At 36.3% G+C, this 24478-nt stretch overlaps 1 protein-coding gene across 2 annotated transcripts in view; it reads right to left on the bottom strand.

Annotated features, from left to right (window-relative positions):
- LOC584026 (copine-3) overlaps positions 1–24478 on the bottom strand; it is a 63375-nt gene that overhangs the window by 19717 nt on the left and 19180 nt on the right. Inside the window, exons 4-7 of one of the 2 annotated variants that reach the window (XM_030975245.1) lie at positions 18617–18691; positions 12278–12364; positions 10177–10266; positions 7733–7828 (exon numbers count right to left, since the gene is read on the bottom strand). In XM_030975245.1, coding sequence (XP_030831105.1) covers positions 7733–7828; positions 10177–10266; positions 12278–12364; positions 18617–18691 — 348 coding nt within the window. Of the gene's footprint in view, positions 1–5609; positions 5706–7732; positions 7829–10176; positions 10267–12277; positions 12365–18616; positions 18692–24478 lie in introns of both variants that reach the window. The other variant, XM_030975244.1, reaches the window with a different exon arrangement.

Genomic DNA, 24478 nt, shown 5'->3' with positions numbered 1-24478 from the left:
CGCTGATATTCCTATTAAGGTGCACTGGAAATGAACAATGTAAACCAAGTACAAGACAGTAACGTTTGAATGTACATAGTACGGCAGAGCACTCTCTGACTTTGAGCTTGCGATTACCATCTAATCTCAAAGAAAGACTGGTGTCAGACCCTTTCTTTGCTGCACACCTAGTACCACTCAAGGGGTCAATGTCAAATGGCATTAGTGCTGGAGGGAGAAGAAGATATAGAAGGGGTCACCCATCGATTTGTCATTGAGTGGAGAAGAGCAAATGCCTTGGTGCACCTGAGCAAACAATCGAGGGCCGGCCGCTCAGCCGCCATCGACAACAATCGGCCGGGATGAGAATATGGTGGATGCAAGGATACCAGACGTTAACTAAGGAGAGATGCTAGCAAGAGTGAGGGTAGATTTGATGGACTGCAGGGAGCATGTCAAAAAAGACCTGATGGAAGTCTTGTTAAGTGAAGAGTTGTAAATGAGAAGTCATATGGTTTGAAGAGAGCAGGAAAGTTGTTAACTGATATCATTTAACATAGTAGGATCACCCCTTTCTGGTTCTTAACTAACAACGAGCAAGAAGACATGACTTACAAAAGCCAAACCAACTCTCCCAAAAAGGGGAAGGATGTCTCAATGACCTTCTTGCAGTGACTTCTAACCTGAATGCTTGAGGTACCTCCATGCATGTCTAACTACTGGTGGAATTTTCCAGACTGTTTCACAAGTCTGGGTTTATATGAAGACTTCTCTTAATTGTGCACCTGCCCCCAATCTTAAGTCTTTTGCATTATTTAAAGGTAAACATCACCAGATTCTAGAAAATTAGAGTCAATGGTAAGCTCTCACTCATTTAACTCTATGTAATGCATAGCAAATACATCTTGTTATATATATATATTGTTTTTAAAGCAATGCATACAACCACAAAAAGCGCCAAATGATTTCTACTTAACGTTAAAGATTCATACAGTTCTCGATACAATCATTATCTTGAAAATAGAAACATTTTATTTGAATTTTTTATTTTATAAATAAGTTTTGTACATACACATGGGATCTTTCTCTCTCTCTCTCCCCCTCTCTCTGTCACTCTCTGTGTGTCTGTATCTCTGTCTCTCTCTATAGATATATATATAAACATATATAATCTTTCTCTTTCTCTCCTCTTACTCTCTCTCTCTCTCTCTGTATATCTCTTTCTCTGTATCTCTCTCTCTCTCTCCATATAAATCTCTATCTTTATCTCTTTCTCTGTATTTATATATATATATATTTATCTATGTATCTCTCTTTATCTCTCCCTCTCTCTGAATCTCTCTCTCTTTTTTTATCACTCTGCCTCCCTCTCTCTTCCTCAAACTTGACCCACCTCCCGACGACCGCTTTTCATTAAAACCGTATGGAACGAATGTTGGACGGTTGACCTTTGCTAATAAACATATCCCTTGTTAAATTGAAACTGGTAGTGGTCAATATATAGCTGATGCTTGTTATAGCTTGTGGTAAAACATCCCTGATGACTAAAGCCAATATGCATGAGGGAGTGTGGAAAAGGGCATCTGCAGAGAAAATTGAAAGTTTGTTTGTATTTTCCATTCAGGCGATATAATGTAAGAGGATTGGATCTTGACTAGATGCAATGTAATTCAAAGCAAAGACATAAAGAAAAAAAGATGGCATATTAGATATTTGTTGACTTCAATTGAAAAAATTGAATTAAACATAAATCAGTAATTGGGCCAACGTGTACTTGTCCACCCACACAAATTTATGAGCAATTAATGTGCTTCTTTCAAATCCTTATTGAATGTCCATTCTAAAAATTGTGAACAAACAGTAGAAATATAAATATATCATATGTTACTTACAATAACATGATCACTTAGGACATTACAACGATAAGCATGAACCCCTCAATTTTACTATAGGGACAGTTCTTAAGTTTCTCCAATAGGTCATTTTGGCAATGTAACCAAATTTAATGCATACGTCTTTGTGAAGTGCCTTAAAGGCAGGCTTTATTACTTCAGCCAGAAAGGATTAGACCACACAGCGAGCCAGCGAGGTTACTGTGACAGGTGGCTATTTCATTAACTCAGCTCTCATTTAACATAAGAAAAAGAGGATCATGGGGGACCAACAGGCACCGATTGGTGAAGTTTTCTATATAGAGGGAGCAAGTAGCTACAAGTAGGACAGTGTGCCTTTAATACATATTATGTCACTCATCTGTTAAGAATAATTGTATTTCAATTGTCAGAATGCAAACTGCATATCTCATGTGTTGTTAGTAAGAGCAACCCATCATGTTTGTCCTACCTAGCAACAAATACTCTATGCAATTCTTATTCTGACTATTGGACAACAATTACTTTTTTAAAGTGAATGACATAATTTGTATTGAGGCACTTCACAAAGACGTATGCATTAAAGTTTGAATACATTACGAAAATGGCCTATTTGGAAGGAAAGCAAAAATTATTTTTAAAAAGTGAGTGACATAATTTGTATTGAGGCACTTCACAAAGACGTATGCATTAGAGTTTGAATACATTACGAAAATGGCCTATTTGGAATGAAAGCAAAAATGTGAGTCGATGAGTGGACGGTACTAATTGCAGCTACCATGCACTCCTAGGCAGGTAATCAGGCTGAAATGGTGTGCAATTAGATGAAATTTCAAGGCCGCTTTGACCACGAATCGTTGGATTGGTTGCTTTATAGCTTGATCATAACATCGCTAATCATATGAAATGCTTAAAATAACTATTGACTGGTGGTCCCTGAAATCGAGTCTATATGTCAATCAGGCTATTAATTATCTATACCGGTACTCTCTAATTTCAGAGCTGTAACAATCCTTGACATTACATTTGCCCTTTTACTGTCAATTTGATGGACATCCATTTTGAATTAATGAGTGTTACCAACCAGTTAACATCTATGATGTACATGTATATACACCCAATACAAGTACTGTTTTTATAATTACATTCTGAAAACATTTCACCTTCCTTTCCTTATATTCACAGTATCCGAATTTGCAAGCATTACATATTATTTGCATTGTCAAGATGGAAGTTTATTGCATTAAACAGGAGCAGTGCATTGTAATAATACTAAATTCCATTGATGGTTCCCATCAGGAGCTATTCAACTTCAGTCCAGATGTGACCTGTTAAATCCGTTTAAAAAAACACAACATAATTCCGTAACTAATGAATTCATCATTAAATGAACATCACATTAAATTATTTATTAAATCAATTCAATTCATGACCATCTATCAATTTTGTAACATGATAATGTCTATTTGGTAGGAACAGAAAAGTTTACAATTGATGCTCTACAAATCATGGACTATTCAAAGCGAGATTGATCTTTCTGATTGTCATATATCAAGACTTGTATCCTTTTTGCAACATTTCTTGATGATCTTAATACATACTTGCATCTATTTCATATTCTTCTTTTAAACCCCTCACCTCCTTCAGTCGTCTTTCCCTCCTGCTCTCATTTTCTCATCCTTAACCCTTCCCTCCTCTTTCCTCACCTCACTCCTTCTCTTCTCTTTTCCTCCTTCTCTCCCTCCCTCCATCCATCCTTTCTCTTTCCCTCCTCTTTCCTCACCTCATTCCTCTTTCCCTCCCCCTTCCTTCCATTCTCCCCCTCCATCCTTCCTCCTTCCTTTCATTATCTTTCCCTCCCTCCCTCCCTCCTCCTTCCCCCTCTTTCCTTCAATCCCCCTCCACCTCCGCATCCATCCTTCCCTCCTTGACTCTCCTTACCTTGCTCAAACCACCCAAATGACTAAGGATATTATAAAGCCTATCTTCCAGCCTAAATTGATTGGCCTTCTCTATCTGCTTGATTAGAGCAGGAGATACTGGGGCAGGAGCAGGTGCTTCAATCAGAACAATATACCTGTACAAGACCTACTAATAGTCCATTTAGACTAGGGGTAATTTATACAAAACTTGTATTAAACAAAAAAAGTTGTACAGAGAATCTTAATTTAGCAGACGACGGGCACTTTTGATAAATGATCTTGCGTGAAGAAGCTAATTATGAAGAGGTCAATTGACACGATACTATAGATGACGATAGCTGGCCAATAATAGAGTTTGGAAGCAGAGACACACAAAATGTCAGAGACAAAGTAGTCCCTCGACACAATATTTGGTAGATGCCTTAACTCACTCCTTGGAGGAATGGCATTGGAACTGGCCAAACCAGATTCAAAATCAGCTCAGTGCGCTTGTGTCAGAGATAAATCATAAATCCATATCAGTACTAGCTCCTAAGATCACTTTCAATTTAATATAGCTCCACTTTTGCTATGTTTAATACTAGTTAATGTTCTTATGAAAGGAAAATAACACATAAAACAAAAAACAAGCAAACAAATAAACAAGTTTCCTTCAAATGAGGACATTTATCTCTACCTATATTGAAACGTGAGATATATTGGAATATGCTTTTTTAAGCCTAGACTCAATGGAAGGGTCTTTATGGTACTAATTCAGCTTACCAAATCCTTGGTCCAAGGAAAACTATAAAGACCTCAGACTAACTTCCTTTATGAAAAATGATTTTGAACAAAAACTTGAGCCCAACATTGAGCAGAATACAGATTACATTGTCCTTCAAAATACTCGTTATCAAATCAAAACAAAGCCATGAAAATCACCTCTTGAGAAACAAAATATCTCCAAGTTAGCACTAGATCTTCATAAAGTTCCACACAATTCGTTTTTTTAAAACCCAGTTAATTTCACCAGCAAAAGAAAGAAAGAATTGTGAACAATTCATTATTGAGATTTGCTAAAATAAAGTTAGTATTAGTGTTACAGTGCTGTGTGTACACAATCAAAATTAAATATTGTGAAACAGTTATCATATGTTGTTAATTTGTGCATTGCAGATAATACATATGGAGTGAGTGTTAGTATGGGGGGAAAAAGGGGGAAAAAAGGATGCACACTGCTAAAATATAAGGTGCTGTTAAAGAAAAAAATAGATTGTTTTTAAGGAAGAGAAACAATACATGCTGAAAGTCAAAGATTATTGTGACATTTACTCACTTGAGAAAAAAAGGAGAGAGGAATATTAGAAAATGTCAGATTTTGTAGGATAAATATTTGATACAAATTCATTGATTGAAGATATCCTAATTCTATCATTTCTCCCAAGGGAAATCTTATTACTGAAGACAACAATATAAAGAAAGAAATGCAGATATTTTTGTAATCATTGATATTAAGATAATAGTAATAAAACAAACAGATTTCTGATATAAAATTGATTTAAAGAGTGTAGTAAACTATAAATGGAATGATTGTGCTTTTGCTTTTGTTTAAAGCTGAAAAGATGATTAATTTGAGAAAGTATATAGAAAAGGGGAGAGTCTTGAGATGACTGTTAAAAAAGCTGCATTTAAGATTTAAAAGGTAGAAATAGGGAAAGTTTTGAAACGACTGTGTTAATATAAAAAGATGACTTGAAGAGAAAAAAATGGAAATTAGGATAGTTTTCAGATGATTGTATTATAAAAGCTGATAAAAAATTTGAGAGATTTTTAGTTCGAAAAATATGGTCCTTTGTACCTCACGCTTGCCGTTTTCAATAAATTGTCTTGCTGATGTGTAGAATTCCCCTATCAAATCGTTTGCACTACCCTCATCATGGTCGAAACACATGACCTGTTTGATAAGAGAGAGAGAAAAATCAATGGCGCAAAACAACAAACAACTAAAAGAAACAATAACAACAACATCCAATGCATGGCAACAAGGTGTTAGTCCATCATGTTGAGACTCATGTTGTAGTGTAAGGGGAAAGGGGGAAGGGGTCATAGGTCATCTGTCAGAGTTTGTACTTCAAAATAAAATGGAATAAGTTCATATCTACTAAAGATTATTCCATTGTTGAAGTAAAAAAGAAATATATTCAAATAGAGAAAGAATAGTGGTGATTTTACAAGTATTATTTTGTTTATCCTATTTGCATTTAAAGGTAAAGACCAGTTATGGTCATGCGATTGCATTGTGAAAGAAACGTTGTGGGATCGATCAGAAAAGGTTGATCATCTAGGATCAAGCATCTGCAAGGTTCTGGATTCATCAAAATGATAAGAAATTTGGCCCTTTCTTTGTAAAGTTACAAGCACTATACACAGAAAGATGTATATGGGACTACCCTATATCTCTCACAGACCATGAGAGAAACAAATTTACCAAATATATGAATTAGTAGGTGGTTTCCCGGCATTTTTTTTATCATCATGTATTAGTTAAAACATATTCTTTCACATGATTGGTAATGAGAGCTTCCATTTCATTTTTTGAAATTGGGGCGTTTCCAATACTGGTCTTTACCTTTAAGTTAAGACAAAACAAAACTAAATTTCACAATATTTTTATATTCTTTTGTGAAAAGTCAGTGCCCCAAAATTTTTTCAAGCTCTGAAAAGAGCAATACACATAGCAGGTGCATTTTTAAATTTGCTCTATATTTTGCTATAAATTTTAATGAAAATGAAAAACAATAGTCAAAAATAGAATATCCATACTTCATAAAGCTCCTTTTAGATCTTACTGAACAGCTGCAAAGGTTAGTTACATGTATTACACTGCGCTGGTGACAAAATACACTCAGAAAAGAGAGGGGACACTATTTATAATTAAGATTTTCAAATAAACTTATCAATCAAATATCAAAATAAGCATTGATGATATGCAATTGGAATCATACCATTAATGCATGAGAGAGCATAGCAATTTAACAATAAATGAGTCTCTGACAAAAAAAATAGTAAAAATGGAGCATCTGGCCCTTAAATGTTGATAACCATTTCTAGCTTGTAGAGTCAAATTAAAACAATGAAGAAAAAACATGAGAAACACAAAAGGAGAGGCGTCTTGACTGTGCTTGTCAAAACCATGTGAGACTACAGTTCACATTTAGACCTCAATCCTCATTGTTTCTCATTTCTTGTTTTAATTGCTAACAACAATAAATGACGTATACACATGTTCATTAACATTTGAGTGCCTACTTGTTCTTTTTTGGCAATTGTTTTAATCAGACCAACGGTTAAATGAATGTGTCTTTCCAGGCATGAAATATCAAAACTTGATCTTTATCAATGTTGGTAGAGTTTCAATTTTCCTATAACTTAATATACAATTTAGTACATTTTAGTAATGGTTTATGTGAAAATTTGGTAATACAAAGAATGTCCACTTTCTCTCATTGCTGAGTGTATATTGAAATAGGTTAGTAGCATAATACTGTGAAATATTCAATATACAAAATACACAAGTATTCACTAGCAATACTGTTATGTAAGATTTGAAGGAGCTACAAAGTGGATATATATCAATCAGAAACCTGTTATTTCATTAAAAAAAAATAATTATCTTTTTTTTTTTTACAAACTCTGACATGACGACTTCAAAATGATTGAAAAATTGAAGGGGGTGGGGTGAAGTGTTGAAATGCCACTCTGGTGATGGGGGTGGGGTGGGGGTGATGGTGAAGGGGGGAGGGGGGGAAGGGTGTGAGTGTTAGTGTGTGAATGCGGCACTGCTATGAAGGAAGAAAAAAAATCAATCAATCAAACACGAATATATATAAATCAATATCTAAATCAAATCAAATCAACTCAGATGGGCATGCCACAGCACACCGACCGATTGACCATTCCGAACAACCTGCGTTGGACTACCTCTTTCTTGTTTGTGTGCACCATCTCCCGTACCGTGGTCGCACACGAGCCAATCATGTCGTGCCGCCCGTCAAAGTCGTAATCGTAGCAAGCTATCTGTGAACGGGGGTGGGGTCATGGTTAGCAAGATATCTGTCTGGCTTGGGATGGTTCAAAGTTATATTACACTTGCCTTTGTGATTCCTAATCCTTTATTAAAATCCAAGAACCATTAACCTATGAATTTCGCTAGCAGGTACTATATAATTTCATATGGAAATTGTTCTTTATCTCAGAGCAACTTTAAATTCATTAGGTCCCACCCCCTCCCCCCCCCCAAAAAAAAAGGACAACAAAAAGAGATGCAGTTGATTATCTTGAGTAGTATATTATGATTTCCTTGGTAAATCTTTTCCATGATTGATTTCAAATAAAATGGCAGGATAAATATCAGAATTAGTTCATTGTCAAAGATAAGAGCAAAAGTAAGTGAAAGATTTCATTTTGTTTCATGAATTCAATTAATATGCAATGTGATAAAACACCCAAAAAATTAAAAGGTTTAAGTTTTAAACCTCTGAACTAATCAAATAAAAAACCAATCATAGTCTGAAAAATAGAACATAAACAAATAACATTGTCATAGAGAAATTAATATAAAAGAATGATTAATGACTTTTTCTTCTTTTTTAGTATACTTACCTGAAACTTCGATGATACTGTGGAGAGAAAGATTGTTATCAGACATGGTGAGATAATGAAAATGATTTTCCTCCAGTCTATAACCAGTTTTTTAATTTCATTAATTCTATCTGTTGTCTTTAAAACCCCTGTGAGCTACATTGAAATTGGCAAGGTGCAGAACATTGGAAGGCCATATTTCAAATTCCTCATTTCAAAAGCTACAGAGAAACATGCATGGCATGCAAAAAAGGGGACAATCTATGTCCTTATCTTCAACATTATACATGGCAATATTTGTGATGCCATAAAACTATTTTGTCTTCATTCAGGACTATATTTGGGGATGTATTCATCATGAAATGGACACTTATAATATCATATTTCTTAAACCAGGCTTTCCTACATGAATCATTTCATTCACCTTCATGGCCAACGTTATAAGAAGAGATATTTTGCGAAATAAATGGACAATATAATTTCAAAACATTAATGTTTTTTTTCTTCAAACCAGTCTCTATTTTGAAATCATTTCATTCAGCTTCTTAGTCACATTTCCTACAAAGATGCAGATGATTTTTTAATCAGGAATACTAATCTTCGGCACAGATACTCAATACCTGATTATGAAACTGAGCCTCCTCCCTTACCCACGGTAGTAATTTGCCGCCCACTACAGCATAATTCATCATCCCTAATAAACAATCCCATGTTTTAATGACCAAATGCGGTATTCAGAAGAACTAGAGAAAGGAAAGAGGAGGCAGAACAAATCTTTTTTTATAAACCCTCTCCTCCTGCCATCCAAGTCCAAGCCAACCGTTTTCAGGCACATTGCCGCTCTGGTAATATTACAGCTGCGCTTTATGGGAGAACGTCACACAATTTGACAGCCCCCCCCCCCCCCCCCCCCCCCCGCCATTCTGGTCGCAATAACCCAAGGTGTTCGATGACGTCAATGTAATACTCGTAGACCCTGGGAGTTTGAGTCCAAACCGATGTGTGCGTATGTGTGTGTGTGTGTGAATCAAATGAAGAAGAAAGCAGCACAGAAGGAGAAAAGACGGAGAGAGAGATGGAGAGAGAGTGGGAAAAGATTTTCTTGCGCTTCATTTAACTTCATAATTTGCGACAAATCCCATGAGGGGATTGGGATGCTTCTTTTCCCTTTTTTTCCCTTGGCTGGACTCTCTGCTCTCTTCCACTTATTATCATCTTGGTTGGCTGGCTGATGATATGTCCTGGCCAGCCACTGTTTTTATGCTTGGTCTCTCTCGATCGTACGCCAAGCACAGCTAACAGGGTTCGGATATTGGACAGAGCCTGCTCAAGATGAGTTTGGGAGCGATCATGTCTCATTGTGTCATCTGCCTCTCTACTCCGCAGATGAGGCCAGTTTTGCTTTTTATGCCACTGAGATTTAAAGGGAGGGGTGGCTTTTCTCCAGGGAAACTCAGTAAATTCTCATGAGCATTCAATTCTGCAATCAGCCAACACTAATATAACAAAATTGAATAAATAATGAATTAACCACCCCGATCTATCAATCGCATTAAGACTCATATTTTTTGAATGACAACAACAAAAGCACAAATCAGGGATAAAAAACATAATAATGAATAAATGGTGCGGAAATAAAATGCAATGTAATAAAATCTCCCATAATATAAACAAATTATATCATCACTCCAAATAAAAAGAATTAGACATTGTAAAAAAAAAGTTTGATAAGAAACATCACACGCATCATTTAAATCTTGAAATCTGTAAATCTGTTGGATTACCTTAATCTTCTTGTCATAATCCCCATTACAGAGCTTCTTGAGATCTATTTTGAAAGGCTTCCATGTAGGCTTTAATGTGTTCTTGATAACCTGCAAAGCGAAAACAGATCATGCACACTATTCAAAACAAAGTTCTCAACAAATTTCGATCCAGTCTGTCTTCTTTTGTCGATGACTCTTCAATCTAATTCAGAATCTTTCACCTGGCAACTTCAATCAAATGTTAAATTTTATATAGGGGAACATATAATCTTCAAGCTAAGCTTTTTAATAGGTTCCTCACATTTCACCCTGTCTAACCTTACACGCAAAACAATTCATTTCAACATCTTTACAAAGCCTTGATTATATAATTGACATACTTTGAGTATATTTCATATCATGTTATAATTTTGTCATTAATGTGAATTCTGTTTTGTGAAATGTAAAAGAAATAAAAACTTGAACTTGAAACTGAAGGTATTCTGTAAAAACTTGCTCATAATAACATCAACAGTTTTATGAATATCTGCGCATTTTAGCAATATCTAATTCAAGACATTGATTGACAAAATAAAATAAAAAATTTCTAGAAAGCTGGATAAAATGTCATCTTTTTGCTTTATTAGCTGAAAAGCATTCATTGATTTGAATGCATTATGACATAATCAAAAACAAAACAAATACATATATACATATATACATCGCTGCATTCCCTATTTTTCCCTATATTTTTGTAGTCTCTGAAGACACCAGATTGGATGCTAGCTGCACCTACCCGCTGGGATGACTTAGGCTCCCTTTAGCCGCTAACACCATGCCCCAAGATGCACTTCCAGGCACCTCAAATACTTTGCAAACACTGCAAGTATTGACTTACGCTCAAACACACTTGCTCTTTCTCCCCCTGAATCTTAAACTAGGTCAAGAGGTATCGTCCTCAGTCAGGTTGCATATAATCTGAACACATTTCTCTTTGGCGAGCTAGCTCCCTGACAAACAAGATCATCTGCATTAATCCCCTTTCCCTGAAATTTTATTTCTAATGCCCAGACTGGTGAATCGTGGGGGATGGATTTAGTTGGAAAAGAAGAAAGCAAAAGTAAGGGAGACGATTGCTGAGAAGAATGGAGAATTAATGGGGATTTGTTAACCTCTCTTCCTTTATCCTAACTTTCATACTAATAGGTACAGAAATGGAGAGATGGAGAAAACAAGGGGTATTGATAGAGAGAGAGAGAGAGAGAGAGAAATAGACAGACATAGACAGGGAGACAGAGAGAGGAAGAGAGAAAGAGAGGGAAAGAGGTAAATATATTACAGAGAAATTAGCATTGTCGATAAAGAGAGAAAGACAGAGACAGACAGACAGAGACAGAGACAGAAACAGAGACAGAGAGGGAGAGGGATACAGACAGAGACAGAGAGATAAGGAGAGATAGAGAGAGATGAGGCACAACTTAAAGAGAAACAGATTAATCAGATGAAGAAAACAAATAAAGTTCACTTGAAGATATACCCCAAGCTATTCTGTCAGACTGACATACCATAATTACGTTGTATTAACCGCACTTCTTTGCCGCCGAAAAAATTCTAAGTCGGGGGTGTGTCTTATACACAGGTACAAAAAGATAACAAAAAAATAATAATTAAAGTTTCAATTTATGCCCCTTCACCTGGCGCTATGCCTGGCAATATCTCCCAGCTAAGTAATCGGTGTGTTGACTCACCACTCGGAAACTAGAACAACACTCAAATTTGTCTGTCATCTTGGTTTGAAAGTAATCTTTCTGATAGATCTCAATATGTAGTTTATAATAATAATTCCTCCAATTCCTCAACTTTTCTATTACACACTGCGTACCACAAGATTCTATCCTAGGTCCTCTACTATTTTTTAATTTACATTAATGATCTTACACATTCAACTGCACCTCGCAGTTAGATGAAAGGCCTTCCCGCGTGGGTTTTTTAACATGGACCTGGCTTGCTGCCAACAGAGTCGGCAACAAAAAAATGTAAAATTAAAACTTTTTTAAGAGGGGTGCGGTTAATACACGAGGGCGGTTTATACAACGTTAATTAGGGTACTGAGTAAGTACAATGAATGAAGCTAACTCACCTCTGTAACATGGACTTTATGCCATTCATCTGGATTGTGGCCAGCCTTATAGAATTCCAAGAATGGATCTGACTTCCCCATCACATCCTGTAATAAAAGAACATTAAGGAATTCATGAAATATGTAAATAAAAAAAGAGAACATATCTATAAGGGATTTCAGGATGCAGTGATTGACAGAGAAGTCTGAATATAAGATATTTGACTGTTTTTTGATGTCCTTCGTTGTCCCATCAGTCAATCGTAATAAGAAAAAGTATGTTCTAAAATGAACAGCTTTTCCACAAAAACGACCTAAAGAGTACTTACAAAATGCACTATTCTGGAGAATTACCACTCTTCAAATAATATAATTTCTACCGTATGCATAACAGTGTTCTATAATGAACATGAGGTTTTTGGCATTGCCATTATCAATTAATTACATTTCAGCAATGTTTATCAAAGTGAGAGAGAGATAGAGAGAGAAAGAGAGTGAGAGATAGATAAAGAAAGAGAGAAAGAGAGTGATTTATATACATATATATATATATATATATATATATATATATATATAGAGAGAGAGAGAGAGAGAGAGAGAGAGAGAGAGAGGGAGGGAGGGAGAGAGAGAGAGAGAGAGAGAGAGAGAGAGAGGGAGAGAGAGGGGGGGGGGGGGGAATAAAGACAAGAGTGGCAGGGATGAAAATAGGCAGAGCGTGAAAGAGTAAAAACAAAGACAAAATGATGAAAAATAAAGGGAGGGAAAGCATCCACATAAGACCCAGACAAGTGATTGAAATTCTCTCAGACTCTCTACGTTGTATTGATAACACATCCATGTTTATTTTTAGATACTCTACGAGAATGGGGCTCAGGTGGATGGACCCGCTAGAATTCTACCAAGCGAGGGAAGCAAACATGGAAAAACGATGAAGAGGGGGGAAATGACAGTTCGTCGACAACCCAGAGAAATTAGGAAGGGTTAGAGCTCCACGACCCTTGCCGTCCTGCCGCCATCATTCAGTTTACGGGGGAGTCTAGAGAGAGAAAAAAGGGCCAGGAAGGAAGATAATCAAAGACAGCCCGAACGAGCCCTGGAATGCGGGGTATGGAATCGATATAAAAAAACCTGCGCTGGATCTCGTAGATGACTAGGTGTTAAGATATTTGGGGGTAATAAATGTCAGGGGCATTTTTATCCTAACAACGGCTGACATTTTATGTGCTGTGGATGCCTTCCAGAGTCACAGAGGGAGGAGGTGTTCACACATGGTAGTTTGTTGAGGTGCTGAATGCATCCATATCTGAATGGCTTGTAACCTGCTCAGAGATGCTACTTATATTATCTCGATAACTGCTCGCATCTTAACAAATCTCTGTTCATTCATTGCACAATGAAACCATAGACTTCTACAATACTCATAGTGTATGTTATATCAAATATGCGGTAGAGTGTTTAAAAAGTTCTTTCAAATGTTCCATCAATCTAAAAAAACTTTAAAGCTTGTGAGTAGATGTATAATATAAGTAACATCACCAATTTGACATCTTCTCTAGTATAAACTGCCTTCTATTGAAATCAAAGGATCTTTGTTCGCAAGATTTGCTCAATTGAAAAAAAATATATTGGCTTGAATAAAAGTCTTCTAAAATCATTTAATTTGAGCAATGATATCATATATGCAACTACATGTATATCATCATTACAATAGGCAGCATTTACAGCTGAAAACTAAAAGTTAAAAAGATTCATGTTTCAAATGAGATATTGTTTGATTATTAATAACTGTACTTGTAAAGACATGTAACCACTTCAAACAGTACAAAACTGATATCAAAACCGCAAAAATTGTCCACTATGAGTTTGGATTATAATTCAGTCTTTAATTTTCTCTTATTTTCTATTCAAAAGGTCCCCTAGGATTCTCCAATTATTCATGACAAGCAATGAAGCAAACACTTCTGACTTTGAAAAGATTGTTTCAGTTTCTATTTGTGAAAGAGAACAAACAACTCTTGTCATTAACTCGTGATGATAGCGTGTCAACATTAATACAAATAAAATGCAGGCAGATATATTAGCATATTATGTCTGTTTTCTATAAGATTTTTTTTTCTTTCAGACAATCAATTTTTCAACATCCTATAACTACAATATACAGTGCATCCCAGAAAAAACGAAACTGAGATTCATCAATGTTTTATCATAACTTAATCACAATTATAATTAATAAATGACACATATTTGTAAAGCTTAGACCCTCCTCTTTCATTTGGGTTCGTTTTTTCTGGGACGCACTGTATTTAAATATAAATGAAATATCGTGTTTTTTAAAAGTTAGATGAAGCACTCCTATAAGATCGTTTCAAATATCAAAATCTAATGATCCTGAAATTAGAAGATATATTTTGCAAGATTTCACTTCAAACTTGACACGCTATTCAGCAATACAGCACACTCCACAATTACATTTTTAATGGAACATCCCTTAAAAAACAGAAATATAGATTAAATAATAGAAATATAGATGCTTTTAAGTAATACCAAATCCAGAAACAATAATGAAATAGGCCTAATATAGTTTAGTGATTTGCAGTGATACTTAAAGGCATGTCTGAAATGCTTATGGCATAAATGCTTAAAATCATAATTTTCTTGCATAGGGGCAGAACTGTAATAGTCAGCTTTAAAACCTAGTGTTTACATGTTCATGTAACCATACAAATTCTGATAATGCTAAATAATACCCCCAAAAAAGTCACTAACATAAGTTGGATTTAAAGTTTAAAAGCACTGTCTGTTCGGAGCCAGAAGGGCATTGACTCCTATCATTTAACACAGAGTTAACGTCATTCTGGCTCCAAACAGATATATTATTCAGGTCCCCAGAACCAGAACCCCCCCATTATAGGGATCATGCATTTGTGCATGTTGCGCAAGTCCGCTGGAACAAGCTGCCAAGAGACATTTGAAACATTCAATGCCTAGAAAACCTTTTAGAAAAATGTTAAAAAGATATTATTTACCTGAGTTACTAATGATATTATGTGGTTAAAATTCAGTAGAGAGATTTGTGTATTTTGTTTTGTATAGCGCCTTGAGTAAGTTATTAAATAAGTGTGCTTCATAAGTATTTATTATCATTATTATTTTGTGTCTTATTAAACATGTCTCCTCTTTTCTCTACGTTACCCAGCAAGACGGATATCATTAATTAAACTCAAACTTTTTTTGACAAGTTTAGGAGAGTATATCAAAGCTGTAGCTATCCATAACCCTGTGCACACCACAGTAATAAAATCATTATATTCAGTCCATTTAGTATTGGGTTCAGATGATTCTTCTCATCATTTATTCATAGGCTTAGACAGAACTCTATCATATGCATGCACCCTGCTGGCTAAATTTTTTCCACCAATTTAAGCCGCATAATTAGTTTGACTAAACTTCATTTGGCAATGTAACACTGTGGCGTGCCCCGCAGGGAGGATGGCCAATGACGTGCGGTCAGTCAATCATTCAACCCCCCCCCCCCCACCATCAAACCACTGTCGCTTCAAACCGGTCCTGGTTTGGACTGCGCCATGGCGCGCAACGGTCGAGGTGCGATATCCAGCCATGGAAATAATGCGGCCAGCTAAGCGCAGCTAATCTGGTTAATGAGTAGCGTGCCATGGCTCTTTGACCTGAAGTTGCCCCGAGGAGAACAGCTTCTTAGTCCTGTCGAGAGATGTCGCAATAAGCAGAAATATGTACAACTGTGTGTACGTAAGAACTGGGTTTTGAGCCTCGGGGCATGGTGGGTGTGATGGGGGTCGAGGAATGCACTTCTTTCAAGGTGAAGTTCTACAGATTTAGACCGAAATGAGGTAAATTTATCTGATTTTACTTTTTTATGGTCTGTGTGATGGTTTCCTTAAAATAAATAATCACATTTCAAATGGAAGAAGTCCCTGTTCTTTGGTCCTCCAATAACATCATGGTTGGTATTGGTTGCATTTTGCAATCAAGATTTCAGTTGATAAACACAAAGTCATTTGTATTCATCTTTTATGGATTACAAATGGAATCTATCGAGTTGCAATTTTACAACATACACTCTAATGAAAAGTCATGTAAGCTAAATTTCTAACACTAAGCAAATACTTAGCTTAAGCTTTGTACCCAACAATATACCTAACCCAAACTCTAAAAAAAAACCTAATCCGTACCTAAGTTTTGATAAATAATAAAGCCTGAATGAGAGATGGAAAGAGCAAATGTCAGATCACTGAAACTTGTATACCCTTTCCAGATATTAATTAATTAATTTATTTTGTGTATCTATTTTTTTTTTTGGGGGGGGGGGGGGGAGTATTCATCCCCTTTAATCTCAAAAATATTTCTGGAAGCATTGTTATTTGATCACAGCATTAAGTAGAGTACTGTATTTATTTAAAACTTGAACCTTCTGAAGTAGATAACTTTTTGAAACAGTAAAGATGTTGCAACAAACAACAAAAGGTAATTTTTATAACCTTTAAAAATTATAACTTTAACAAAGCCTACATGCATATAAAGGATTCATAAGGAAAAACTAACCAATTTTGCTTGCCTAATAAATGCTCAAACAACCTCATTTTAATTTTAAACCTCATTGTTCTTTTTTGATGAGAAAGAAAAAGGCCTGAAAATCGATGCTACTACCAAAAAAAATTCCCTGCGTGTACGCCCCCAGACATACCACCCCTAGATACGAGGTGGATACACTTTATAAGTGCTCCTTGGTGGGCTATATATCCGTTCCATCCTTCCTCGCCCTCCATCTTTCTCGGAACGTTACCATCTTGAGCCAAAACAGATTACGTTCTGCTTTCCCTTTGGCAATGGGACCCAATGCGGTAAACACCTAAGAGTAGCTTGAACCTATCCCATTGGGTTCGGAGGAGTTCCATTCCCTGTTTAGATAGCTTTTCAGAGAGATACTTGTATTCGTAGATTTCCATCATGAGCAAATGATCTTAGAGATTATTTAGGTAGATTACACAGTATTTAGAGAGGTTCAAGCTGACATAAAGAGAGAGAGAGAGAGAGAGAGAGAGAGAGATAGAGAGAGAGAGAGAGAGAGAGATAGAGGGAGAGAGAGAGAGAGAGAGAGAGAGAGAGAGAGAGAGATTTACGAGCTAGCAAGCCTACGTACATGTAAGATACAATTCAAAGTACTACATACAAAATGAGACTTTTGTCATACAAGAAAGAAAGTTCTGCCTTGCATTTATCATTGATTTGGCAATGTATAAATTTGGGAAGAGTAAGAGTTAAACATTAAGACGTGTAATAAATATCAAGATTATCATAACAATTCCTTGATGTCCTCTTCTTAAAACGCATCTCAGTTCCCAGTTAAAGGAATATATCAACCCAATGACTACTTAATTCATTAATTTCCATTCTAATACAGGGGCCAACCGCGGAAGCAGAAGGAAATGGATTAAATTTGGTGTATCATAAAAGAAAGGCCAAATGTGACATTGCATAAATATGCATGACCAAATTGCCAATGTGAGGCTGCCAAATTTACACATAAAATAACAAAGATTTTAAAAACTACAATACTCTAACTCAAAATGAGATTTGAAAGTACACAAGTCAAAGGCGGTATTGCTAAGTACTCTAATCATCTATACTCTAATACTCTGACTTGCTCACAAACAACAACAGGACACAGATAATCACATATTTACCCCAACCATTCTGTACCCTAATGGAGCATGGTGCACTTCCCTATGATGGGGTCTTGATTGAACTACCCCGATAATGACTCGATGGGGGAGATTCACTGGTACGGGATCCTTTTTATTAGACTGCTTTTACGCTAGATTAATTCTCGCTTAGTCCCATATCAGATCAAATTAATGCCACTTCAGTGTAACTTCCCTCATTAGCGTGTGTAGCCTTCTACAGATTGGAGGCGGTCGGTGTACAGGTGGGGATTGCTTTGGTATCCCATGCAGAGCATGCCTGAGTTAAGAACCTTGTACTGTAAACTGTGCATGCACGTCTATCTGAACTTAAAGCCCTTGTACATTATTGGTAGGTCCCCCAACAAAAAATTAAGTTAATTAAATTGACAATTTGCAAAAGTAACACATGTTTGTAAAGTTGGTGGTAGTGTAAGTGTCATGAAATATTCATTTAGCACTTTGTAAATCTCACAATTATGAACCCAGTGCACGAGTTCCACTCCTTCTGTATTCTGTTCTGTAAAGCGCATAGAGATCGATCGACATGCAATTATGCCTAAGTGGTATGCACTATATAAAAACATTAAATTGTTATCATGATTATTATTACAAAAGACAGGATAGCACTTAAACTGACCTTTTTGTCGAGGTTGTGAGCTCTGAATGACAGGATAAGTGCATCGTTGATGTCCGCTACCTCCTCCGCATCTATCTGTAAAAATAACAAGAAAGCAATAAAAGTAAACATTGTCAGTTATGCATCAATGCTCCAGTAAGGCACTATTTGTCATATTGTGTTGAGGTTTATTTCATTTCCTCTGCAAGTATAAAATAATAATAATTACGTTTAAAGGGCGCTTCACACAAATGTTTCTAAGCGCACAGGTGGTACTGTCTAACTTATAATTATTCAACATGTTCAATACCTTAAAAGCAACAAAATAAAATAAAATATTACTAAGAGTATCAATTGTTTTTGTTTGTTTGTTCTACCTGACTGCAAAGTCCTATCAAAGGGACTTGGTAATGAGGATCAATGCCTTACCAAAGGGCACTTGCGCATCAACTTTGTTTTGAACCTGGGACCTCCCGGTTACGAGACCACTACTCTACCATTGAGCCATCGCGCCTCTTTTTAATACAAAAAAATATCCCAGTTTTAAAGTCCTTCAGGGGATATACACTAGACATTCATTATATTTTGATCTGCATAAGATATGAACATGTTATTTCAATAGTAGCATCATTTGACAAGATTTATGAATATTTCAGTTATGTTTATTGCACGTTTCCAGTTTCAGTCTGCTTTGCATCATGAATTCAATATATCGTCGCTGTTTTCACGAAGTGACGGTAGTGAAAAAATTGCATTCACTTTGCGTGACGATTTTCCTCACTACCGTCACTTCGTGAAAACAAGGACGATATATCAATAAATTATGAAAGTTCAAAGACATTGAACAAAAAAATTGTTTAATCTAATTGAGATGTGAACATATCAAGAAAACAAGTCAGATCAGCAAAGAGAGAAAAAGAGAGAAAAGAGAGAAGAGAGAGAGAGAGAGAGAGAGAGAGAGAGAGAGAGAGAGAAAGAGAGAGAGAGAGAGAGAGAGAGAGAGAGAGAGAGAGAGAGAGAGAGAGAGAGAGAGAGAGAGAGAGAGAGGAGAGAGAGAAACAGAGAGAGAGGAGAGAGAGGAGAGATAGAGGAGAGATAGAGAGAGAATGAGGAGAGAGAGAAAGAGAGAAAGAGAGAAAGAGAGAGAGAGAGAGAGAGAGAGAGAGAGAGAGAGCAAACAACCATTCTTGCATTATTTCTTAAGAACTTTAAATGACTATTTCATATGATGAGAGCCAGAACGGTGATAAATCTGTGTTAAAAACTAGGAGGTAACAATTTAGGCAGACAATACTCATTTTAAATGTAAAGGAATGATCAAAAGTCACACAAAAGAATAGATTTACAAGGTGATCTTCATGCCCAGACAGGCAGTACAAGGCTTTTTACATCTAAACATACAAACCAAAATCATTCTTCCAAAGCCTCTCCCCCCCCCCCCCCCCCCCACACGCACACACCCAGGACCACAAATAGAAGCTGGTATACAGCCGTAAGTCCTGTGTGCCTTTCCACTTAACAACCTTCCAAATCTGACGTCGACACTCGATCGAGACTTTGATGACGTTTCATGATATTTCCTTTCCATCTTCTCCCTCTCTTCCTCTCTCCCTCTGTCTATTTATCGCCTACATATTGGACAGCTTGCATAGACGTCATAACGGCAGTGTATTTTCAGATCTTTATTTGGGAATGAATACTACGCACCCTGTCGCGGGGGGATAATACCGCCTTTGTGCCGTGGCTTGACGAATCGTCATTTATAGCGATCAAGCGGGGACATCCGATACCAGACTCTTTGATTAAAGCCGATGATTGTACGGCGCTTGAAGTCAAAGTTTTGGCTGGCACAGATTAAGAGCTGAACTCCGACAAGGACATGCAATAGATTGATCAATGAGTATTTGTAAGGCCTCTAGTAATGGCCCCTCTCTCGTTTCATTCATTCCAATCTAAATATCAATGAATGGATCTGTACATCTATGTTCAGCTCCATTTTCTCCATGTAATTTGGAGAAAAAAAGACAAACAATTTCCGCAGACCACTCAGTCATTCTCACTGGTATATGAATGAAAATACTTGACCTAACTTTAATTTAAAACCTAACCTAAAACCAAATCCTAGCCCAAGCTCAATATTTCCCTATATTTTGGATGAAATGAAGCCCATTACTTATACACATGCTCTGGCAACAACTCGATCCATTGTCAATTTCCTGTGCTAAATTTTTTCCTATGAACCCCTGACTTCAACTCCGGATCACTACCATATACATGTCCCTCCTCTCATCCTAAACATAACCATCATTTAAAACAAATTTAAGCAACCTTGATATAAGTCTTAAATCTTTAATGTAATAGAGCACCGAACAATGAAGCTTGGAGAAAATAAAGGAATTGAAGTGAACTGAAATGAAGGAATTTGTGTTTTCGATCTGCATGAGATGTAAATGCATTATTCTAAGGGTAACAGGGTCTGACAATACTTTGAAGGTGAAGTTTTATTCACTATTCATAGAGTGTTTCATTTATTTGCTACACTTCAGTGCATATTCGATACTGAAATGCTGACATAAAGAAGTTTTTTTTTTTATCTCCATGAGATGTGAATGCATTATTCTAAGGGTATCATAATCTGACAATGCTTTGAAGGTGAATTTGAATTCACTATTCATAGAGCGTTCCATTCAATTTAAAAATGTTCCATGAAACCACAAATTTGTAAGTTTGGGTTAGTGCAATAGCAACATCTATACAGCTGTTTACTATCTGTGAAAGATATGAACTTATTATTACAAATGCACCTCATGAGAGCAATGGAAAGTTTGGAAGGGGTTTCCAGAAAGAGGACAAGGAGCCTAATCAAAGAAAAAAAAATTAGGTACAATTAATTATCTGTAAATATCTATAAATATAGCTCTAGAAGTATTTTAATAATAATTTTTTCCATAAGGCTATTTAATTACTATTATTGAAAAATAATAATATTATCTCAATTTCAGACTTTTATAGTTAGATTTACAGTTTGCCTTTAGAACATGTGGAAAAAGATAACTGGTATAATACCTTATGGAAATGGCATTAGCACCTTGACTTGGTTTTGAACCCACAACCTGCCTGTACCAAAACCACTACTATGACCACTAAGCTACAAATCATAGTACAGTCTCCACTATTCTTATGAACTCTAGCTTGCATCCATAAAAGATCACATTTCTAGAATACCTATATGTTACAAATGTTACATTTTCTTTATGTAGATGACAGGAGTGCAGTTCTCTGACACCTACAGAAAAAATGAGATTAAATTTTTTTTTTTTTGCATCGCGATCCAAAAATCTTTTTTTTTTCGGGGTGGACAGAATATTTTCACTAATCTTCGCGATTCGCATCGTGATTCAATTCGCATTAAGTCTTGCGATTTTCAGAATAATCGCGATAGTTTGCCGGGCGCTGTGTGTGTGAATGGTGTTGAGAATCAAAAACCGATTTTATTCAATCCCAGGATTCCAAACGCCTATACATCGTTGGAGATTCATGCATGCACAGTTCAAACGTTCTAGTAATTGAATGAGTATTCTCCCTGTGTGTGAATGGTCACAAAAAAAATCAATCTTTGCATCGCGATCCAATTCGCACTAAATTGACATGTGTAAACGGTCGCAAATTTGTTTTGATCTTTGCATCGTGATCCAAATTGCATTAATTGTTATGTGTGAATGGGCCTACTGTTGACTCTTACTTTAAAGGCACAATTACTTTCTCACAGTGCGTTGAACTTCAGTCAAGCAGTGAAGTGGCTTTGGAACAGGGTGATGCCAATTAGCCCATTTTCTCAAAAGGTGTTTATCTCGACACATTCACAGAATGAAAATCTGATAACTCTATGAAAGGGCATTGACTTTGTGTTACTTGTGGTAGGGTGACCACGAGGGGAAGGTACAATAGTGCGAGGATTTTTGTTATAACAGTTTGTTTGTTTGTTTGTTTTGTTGTTTTACCTGACTGCTAAGAGAGCATGTGTATGCTACTATGCTTGTAAGTAGGTAACCAGTGGACCGACAGCTTAAGTCCTCTCCAAGGGACTTGGTAATGAGGATTGATGCCTTACCAAAGGGCACTAACGCATCAACTTGGTTAGGGACCAGGGACCTCTTACAGGCATAAATGTCTGTCTGAAGCAACAAAGGCATTTACTCATAATACCGGTAAGTGAATTGTGAGCATTGATTTAAAGCATTTGTGGGTCTAAAGCATAGATGTTATGTTCCATTCTTGTTAACAAGTTACAAACTATGATTTTTAACATCTCTATGGGAGCTTTCAAAGAGCTTTGGATATATTACCATTCACTATCACTAGTAAAAGTACACAATATGATTTTTAATAAAGAAATAAATACTTCCAGGCATCTCCTAACTACACCTAGATTTTCAGTGGAAAATGTAGTTATACCTTGCTAAAGGACATCAGTACCAGGGCTTGAACCAACAACTAGCAACTGAGGTCTAGTGGACAAGTCTCTGGACTGTGAACCAAGAGGTACTGGTTTGAATCCCTGCTGCAGTACGTCCTTTGGCAAGACATTAATCTATATTTGCCACCCTCTGAACCAAGTGTTGTAACTAGGATTTATACCCTGAACGTAAAAATATGAATTTGAATATTTGTTTTTCAGGTAGACCAGAGGGCCTATAATGGAACAAACTCACATCTTCCTGCCAGAACAAGATGATACCAATTCACTAGTCTCACACTCAACCAGTCATAGTCATCAAGGATTAAACTTCAAATCTTGCATCATCCTTTACAAATGCCAGCCATGCAGCGCCATGGATCAACCAAATTCTTGATCCAGATTCAATATTTTCTCAGACTCTACTTGTCTGGCATGGTATTTACTGACTAAATAACATGGTCCGTATAACGAGCAAAAAGCACTCGCAAGACCGCGTAGGAAACGTGGAGCTTTTTCTCTAGGAAACTATAACTCCTGCCCACTCTTTGGTTTGTGCAAGAATGTTTGCTGATTGCATCAGACGCTCTGCATCCGCACCATGCATCATCTATTTGGTCAAAACATGTTTTAATGCAAACCATCAAAAACACATTCATCATCTACATCTTAAAGATAAACTTGAGTACTGGTAATGCGATTGCATTGTGAAAGAAAAGGTGTGGAATGGATCAGAAAAGTTGATCATATAGCATGTAAGTAATGGTGTGTAATGCAAGGTTCTAGAGTCATCAAAATCATCATCAATTTGGCAGAGTCTTGGTAAAGTAACAATCACTTACACAGATAGATGTATATGGGACAACACACATGGTGTCGGGGCTAGTACTACCCTGATTTCCTTATCTTTCTATGCTCATTACTCAGCCAGTATACATTTTCTTCCAAAATTGTTTGGCACATGACATTTATTTGTAATCTTGAACATTTAGTGTACCGGTAAGTTTCGTTAGATTCTGTGAGAATTCATTTTCTTTTTTTACCAGTACTCAAGTTTATCTTTAATGCCTCAAGCCATCTTTAAAAAATGTTGTCTGTCATCTCTTCCTTAAAAATGTTCTCAATTTCCTCTCATTTTCCTAGCTTACAGTGAGCACTTAACAGTTTTTTAACTAAGAATTTGGTTATTATTTCCTTTGGAACACTCTCAAGAAGTTAAAGACTATTCTAGCTCGCGTACAAATAACGGATTAACCATAAGCTAAGTTAGGTTTATGACATGTTCTACTGACTAGTATTTCATTTGCACCTGATGACAACAATTTAAGTTCTTAGTGTATTTCTACACAAACATCCCTACATATTTCAAGATGTTCAAACCATATTGTCCAAACATCTTTTAGCTGGACTGTGCATTTACTAATGGT

The sequence above is a fragment of the Strongylocentrotus purpuratus genome, unplaced genomic scaffold (assembly GCF_000002235.5).
Source record: "Strongylocentrotus purpuratus isolate Spur 01 unplaced genomic scaffold, Spur_5.0 spur5_scaffold_8, whole genome shotgun sequence".
NCBI classification, from domain to species: domain Eukaryota; kingdom Metazoa; phylum Echinodermata; class Echinoidea; order Camarodonta; family Strongylocentrotidae; genus Strongylocentrotus; species Strongylocentrotus purpuratus.
The sequence above is the reverse complement of the archived record's forward strand: the minus strand, read 5'-3'. Positions and strand labels throughout refer to the sequence as shown.